The 7,269-nt window shown below is 40.5% G+C and overlaps 1 protein-coding gene across 1 annotated transcript; it reads left to right on the top strand.

The window, feature by feature from the left end:
- Positions 1-100: 100 nt before the first annotated feature.
- med27 (mediator complex subunit 27) lies at positions 101-5,109 on the top strand. Its single transcript, XM_069523088.1, has 8 exons — positions 101-337; positions 1,538-1,682; positions 1,909-2,039; positions 4,118-4,211; positions 4,357-4,464; positions 4,567-4,608; positions 4,686-4,763; positions 4,908-5,109. Exons 1-8 carry the CDS (start codon positions 135-137, stop codon positions 5,040-5,042), a joined length of 936 nt encoding a protein of 311 aa, XP_069379189.1. The 5' UTR covers positions 101-134; the 3' UTR covers positions 5,043-5,109.
- The last annotated feature ends 2,160 nt before the right edge of the window (positions 5,110-7,269 follow it).

Genomic DNA, 7,269 nt, shown 5'->3' with positions numbered 1-7,269 from the left:
TTGTCAATTATTTGCATTTTGCATTTCGTTGCTTTGTACTTGTGACATGAGAATAAAATTGAATCGAATCTAAACGACGATGTTCCTCCTCGCTCTCTGACGTCATCTCTGAGCGCCAGGAGCAGGCAGACAAAATGGCGGACGTGGTGAATGTCGGGGTGAATCTTGACGCTTTTTCTCACGCGATTAATGGAATTCAGGCGCTTCGGTCCAGCGTGAGCCGCGTGTTCGAGTCCCTGAAAGACGGGATGAAGAACCGGGAGACGCTGGAGGGTCGAGAGAAGCAGTTTATATCCGAGTTCCAGGACAATCTGCAGGCGGTCAACAGAGACCTGAAGTGAGTCACTGGCTATCATTGTCAATACACCATCAATATATCATCAGTACACCATCAATATATTATCAGTACACCATCAATATATTATCAGTACACCATCAATATATCATCAGTACACCATCAATATATTATCAGTACACCATCAATATATTATCAGTACACCATCAATATACCATCAATATATCATCAATACACCATCAATATATTATCAGTACACCATCAATATACCATCAATATCATCAGTACACCATCAATACACCATCAATATATCATCAGTACACCATCAATATATTATCAGTATATTATCAGTACAGCATCAATATACCATCAATATATCATCAGTACACCATCAATATATTATCAGTATATTATCAGTACACCATCAATATACCATCAATATATCATCAGTACACCATCAATACACCATCAATATATCATCAGTACACCATCAATATATTATCAGTATATTATCAGTACACCATCAATATATCATCAATATATCATCACTCTCTCTCTCTCTCACACACACACACACACACACACACTCACACTCACTCACTCCTGCAGCAGATTATGACACAACACAGTGTTTTAACGTCTTTGTTGCAGAAGCGACTTCCTGTTTAACCAGGATCTGAATCTGAATTCATCAGGTTTTCATAAAGATCAGTTCTAAGTGATTAGAGAACATCAGAGTCACTTGTTGACCTGCAGAGTAATGAGCCTGGATGCAGTGGCACTGCCAGAGGGGGCCAGGAGGGGCCACCCAGATACAGTAAAGGCTATAGATATTTTTTTCACCACACAAGCTGTAGTGTGCTGATGTGAAATACTCAAAATAAATACTATTGGTTGTATAATTTATTTATCATAAATAAATATCATAACCTAATATTATACTATTATAATATGAAATGTAATATTTTTAAAAATATATTGAATTTCATAACCTTATATAATAATATAATATAATATAATAATATTTTAACCAGCTCATGTCTCCACTAAATTAGTTAGTTCAGTTGGGTTAGTTAAGTTGCATTTAATTAAGTTTACTTTGGTTTAGTTAAGTTTAGAGCTAAGTTAAGAAAAATCAGCTAAATCTTCACTGAAAATCAGAGTTGATCAGAGCAGTTTACTTTAGGGTTAGGGTCTGTCTCTCTGATCAGTCTGTCTGTCTCCCATCTCTCTCTCTCTCAGTGAGTTGGAGCGTCTCAGTGGCCTTGTGGGTCGTCCATCAGAGTCTCATCCTCTTCATAACAGTGGTCTCCTCAGTCTGGATCCAGTTCAGGACAAAACTCCTTTATACTCACAACTGCTTCAGGCCTACAAGTGGTCCAACAAGGTATCCATGCTAACAGCTAACATCTTACAAGTGGTCCAACAAGGTATCCATGCTAACAGCTAACATCTAACAAGTGGTCCAACAAGGTATCCAACATGTTGATTAGAGCTGCACGACATCAGGAAAACATTTGATATGCAATAATGCTGTTAAATCTTGTGATGAATAAATGAATTACGGTAAATAAACAAATACTTGTGTGTGTATGTTATATATCTGTGTGTAGTTGCAGTATCATGCTGGTCTGGCTTCCAGTTTGTTGAACCAACAGTCACTCAAACGATCTGCAAATCAAATGGGCGCTTCAGCCAAGAGACGACCCAAAGTCCAACCCAGTACTCTGGTACTTCCTCCTCAGTGAGTCACCACATATTTTATATATATTTATATATATATAAAAATATAACAATACGTGTGTGTGTGTGTGTGTGTGTGTGTGTGTGTGCGATTTCTGCGATTTTCACATCTGTCACTACTGCCATCTTCTGTTCTTTGTCCACCACCACTGTGTCCGGTTGCTTAGCAGCTGTTTGTCTGGAATCTGAAGGCCCACAGGATCTTAGCTCTGTTGTTCTCAAACACCTTCAGTGGTACAGTGCGTTTCATCAGGACTTGGGTTCCTCTAATCCATCCACAGATGTTCCTGTACACTGTCCCAGCTACTTGGTTCTGCCTCTCAGTGAACGCTGTCCCAGCCTGAATCCTACACCCTGATACTGTGTGCTGGACTGTGTCTCACTCACTCTTAGCATACAGCTTGATGTCATCCATGAAGAGGAGGTGGCTGATCTTTGCTTTACTATATATGCATGTAGTGTTGTCACGGTACCAACATGTATTTCGGTACTTTTTGGTACTTTTCCAAATAAAAAGAGAACACAAAAAATGTCATTATTTACTTTATTTTAATAGAAAATCTTAGAACTATGACATTATGCATCAGTAATTAAAATAAAATACCACAAAGACAGGCTTAAATTTTTTCCAGCGCTACTTTTGTGGAGAGTGAAGGGGGCTGGCGTCGCTTGCTTTGAGTGACTGTGGCTTTTTTTCATGGGTATATAAGTTGTTACCTGTCGTTCTCTGAACTCCTTGTGCAGGTCTGGCTGCTTTTCCTTCAAGTGTTTTGTCAAGTTGGAAGTGTTTCCACCCTTGGCCACATGTTTGTAACACTGTTTGCACAGTGGTGCATTAGTGTTAATGGCTTCACCGTGCTCATTTGTTTTCAAGCTGAAGTAATTCCATGTAGCACTTCGTGCACCTGGTTCATCTACGAGTTGCGGCGTGGTGGTGGTGGTTGCAGCAGCGCTCTCTCTCTCTCTCTCTCTCTCTCTCTCTCTGTCTACTCCTGCTCCGTTAACTTCTCCGCGCTGCTCACTTGGCTTGCTCACCTCGGCTTGCTCGCTTCGGCTCAAATTACAACGCGGTGATGTCACACGGCGACGTTAAAAAAAAAAGATAAAAGTACCGGTCTGATCCAAGCGCTGTATAGTACCATTTTAAATGCATCAGTACCCTGGTACCAATTTAGTACCGGTATACCACAACCCTATATGCATGTGGCAGCGGGATGTGGTTAGGGCTCCAACTCCGGGAACGACAGGGAGGAGTGGTTCCGCAGAATCAGGCGGAGAATTAATAAAGGACATTGTGAAAACCCCATTCTCTCCTCCTGTATTTTCCCGGAGTGGACCAAGTATTCCCACAGTGGCACCTGAACAGGGAAAATACGGGAGGAGAGAATGGGGTTTTCACAATGTCCTTTATTAATTCTCCGCCACGTCAGGCACTCACACATATACACAGGGGTCTCTCGACCCATACACGTCCACCTGATTTCGTCCTCGTCTGCTCCTCGTCAGAAGCCCAGCCTACTGCAAGAGACCAGAACCAGGTTACCAGCATGCTCTTATGATTGCCTGATTACCTGATTCTGCACAGCTGTCCGATCACAGGCTGAGCCACTCTTCTCTGTCGTCCAGCAGTTGGCGCCCTAACCACATCCCGCCGCCACAATGCATATGTGGACAACTAGTTAGAACCAACGCTGCGTCAGGATCAGGACAGACGCACATTAAAGGTCCGGTCGTCTTTTACAGTTAAAGTACAGCCCACTTGTGATAACTGTAACAGGCTATAACACTTTTTAAAGCACAAATCATCAGACTAGTGAAGATGCAAACTTCTGTAGTCACACAGTGATAAAAAAAATGGGTTAGGGTTGATGTATAAAAATGAAATTCTGTGTGTGTGTTTCTGTTGTTCTTCACACAAACTGAAAAAAATCACATTTATTTATTTATTAATCGATGATATCGGATCATTAATCCAGATTGGCCAGTCCTAGTTATACTATATATATATATATATATATATATATATATACTGTGTAGTATTGTGTGATACTGTATAATACTGTGTAATACTGTGTACAGGTACGTGGATGATGTCATCTCTCGGATCGGCAGGATGTTTCCTGATTTGACCATCGAGTTGTTCAGACCTAACGGGACGTCAGCTGTTCTTCTGGTACTGTCCTGTCTCACCTTCTTCACCTGCCTCACCTTCCTGACCTGTCTCACCTTCTTCACCTGCCTCACCTTCCTGACCTGTCTCACCTTCTTCACCTGCCTCACCTTCCTGACCTGTCTCACCTCACCTATCTATCTTTCAGGTGACCCTGGGGAAGGTGTTAAAAGCGATTGTTGTGATGCGTTCACTGTTCATTGACAGAACAGTCGTTCGAGGATTCAATGAGAATGTTTACAACGAGGATGGAAAGGTGAGAGGTCACTGGACAGGTAACATTTGATACCTGTTTGTCTCCATGGTAACCTGTCTTCCTGGCTGTCTCCATGTTAATGTGTCTGTTTTCCCTCTGCAGCTGGACATCTGGTCCAAGTCTCAGTACCAAGTGTTCCAGAAGGTAAGATTCAACTGCACTCACCTGAAAAACAAACCTTTGCTGAGTCACCATTTCCTGATTGGCTGTGGTGTTGCTAGGTAACTGACCACGCCACAACTGCCCTGCTGCATTATCAGTTGCCCCAGATGCCCGATGTCGTGGTGCGTTCCTTCATGGTGAGAAACTGAAACCTCCAACAACTTCTACTTTTCTGTCACATATCTGTCTCTAACTTGTCTGTCTGTCACTCATCTATTTGTCTCGGTCTCCTGTCTCTCTCTCTGACATCTCTGTATCTGACCTGTCTGTCTCACACTCAGACCTGGCTGCGAAGCTACATTAAGCTATTCCAGTCGCCGTGTCAGCGTTGTGGTCGTTTCCTGCAGGATGGACTTCCTCCGACGTGGCGTGACTTTCGGACCCTGGAGGCATTTCACGACACGTGTCGCATGTAAACAAGCATGTGACATTTCTTTTTTAATTTTAAATAAAGTTTCATTTTTTACAGACATGTCAAAAAAATATTTTAATTAAGTTTATCAGACAAATATCAGACGACACTTCACTGATTGGTTTTGATAACTGCTCGATTGAGAGCAGAACAAAGAAGGGAGGTCCATACAGCTAACATGTAAATAAACAATGATTAAAGCATAGTAGGTTTGATCTGTAATCAGTAGTGATGTGTAGGTGTTGTGTAACTGCAGGGTGAGAGTTAACTTTAACTATCCATAACCAAAACTAAACAAGAAAAACTAAACCCAAAACCAAGTGGAGGGAGAGAGAGGAAGCCATCTTGAAACTCCCAGCAGGTGAGGCCAATTCGTCAACAAGGAGGCAGGAGCCAGGCAACCAGAGCCTCTGAAGGAAAAACAGGCAGGGCAGAGCCAGGACTCTCATATGGCCAGAGGCCATCACACTAGTAGCATTGGTAGTAGTTAGTCATGGGTGGCTCAGGAGGTAGAACAAATTGTCCACTTACCCGAAAGTCCGCAGTTTGATCCCTGTTCCCCCCCATACCGATGTGTCCTTGGGCAGGATACTGACAGACTGACGGCGAGTGAGTGATAGAGTAAGTTCTGCACATAGATTCATTAAGAATAGAAAATATCCAGATAAGATAATTTTATCTTATAAATACAGACTATTTAATAATCAAACCATCAAGTAGCAGTATAACATTAGTTATGGTAACTAGTCTCTGACATCAGAGCGGCACCATCATGTGATGACATCAAACTCTCATATTAATGATGGATGGAAGCAACTTGTCACCGTTGACCATGTTTGTTTTCTAGCTTTTCCGTCCCTGAATTTAAAGAGTTTTATCTTGGTGCACAGTGAAATGCATCTTGGGAATTCAATCAATTAAATTTTACTAAGATGCAACATCATCTGATCTCCACTTTAAACAAAAGTAAAACTACCAAACCACCTTTAACAGGAAAACGTAGCAACCTCAGAAGATCCACAGAAACACTGTCCTTGAGATCCCTGCTGCAGACAAGGTTTTTATATCCTGTTAATTATAATACGTTTTTTTGTCTGTGAAACCACAGATGAAATGTTTATAAAGACGTGCAGGATGCAGGCAGTACAACACCATCTTTACGCCCAGGATCCACTTCCCATGATGCATCTGTAGCTGAACATTTTATCATTGTTGATCATTGATCAAAATGTCAGAATAAAGCACAATGTTAGAGTTGACCCTCATATCATGATTGATAAAATATTCAATAACATTAGGAATGTTAACGATGGTTGAGTTTTTAATGAAGTCTGTTTCCTGCAGAGTCTGAAGCTCCGGAGACCAATAATCACTGACCTTTATCAATTATTGATCAAAGACAAACGTCTGACCACAGAACATTATCATACAAATCAAACATCACTTCATCATTAATATTAACATTCAGCTGATTAATGACCTCTGACCTTTACCAGTCAGACAACCTGCTGTTTGATGATTGGACCGCTGAGTGTTTCCTACAGGAACCTTAAAAGGTCAAATATCATTTGAAATAATACAACTTTGTTTTTTTATTCTCACTGCTGTAAATATTTAATATAAATATCACAGCTCTTTATTTGTCCTTTATTTCCTTCTAGGGTCCATGACATTTAAAATATAGATTAAATAAATATGAAACAAAGGTGCTAAATATACATGAAATAAATTGATAAAGTTTTACATATTATTATTTTATTTTATTTCTTTACTTCATCCCGTGTTTCATCTCATTTCTCACACCGTTTCAATATTCAGCTGCAGAAACAGTTTAGTTTTAAATTACATGTTTACGTTGACACTACAATAAGTAAAAGTATGTTTCTCTCGCACCCTGCAGCAGATCATGCCAGATGACTCTGACAAAGAGCAGGTGGTGCTGTTCGATCAGTTGCTGATCTTAGTGTGTAAGATATAGGTGAAAGGAAGCTATTGGCAGAAATTTAATGAAGAATAATCCTCATGATATTTTTACCAGTTCATTTAATCTAAATAGTATGAATTGTAGTTTTCTTTACCCCAGAAAAGGCCATTTATATTTAAATACTTTATATTTATGGAGGGGACCCTCTTTACGGAAGCTGCTATGTTTTTTACATTAGTCCAGACTGAACAAACTAAACACCTTTTGAGTTTTTATGACAACTGAAGCTGCCACAGGTTCTTTTTCA

Source organism: Paralichthys olivaceus, chromosome 4 (assembly GCF_024713975.1).
Source record: "Paralichthys olivaceus isolate ysfri-2021 chromosome 4, ASM2471397v2, whole genome shotgun sequence".
In the NCBI taxonomy this organism is placed as follows: domain Eukaryota; kingdom Metazoa; phylum Chordata; class Actinopteri; order Pleuronectiformes; family Paralichthyidae; genus Paralichthys; species Paralichthys olivaceus.
The sequence above is the reverse complement of the archived record's forward strand: the minus strand, read 5'-3'. Positions and strand labels throughout refer to the sequence as shown.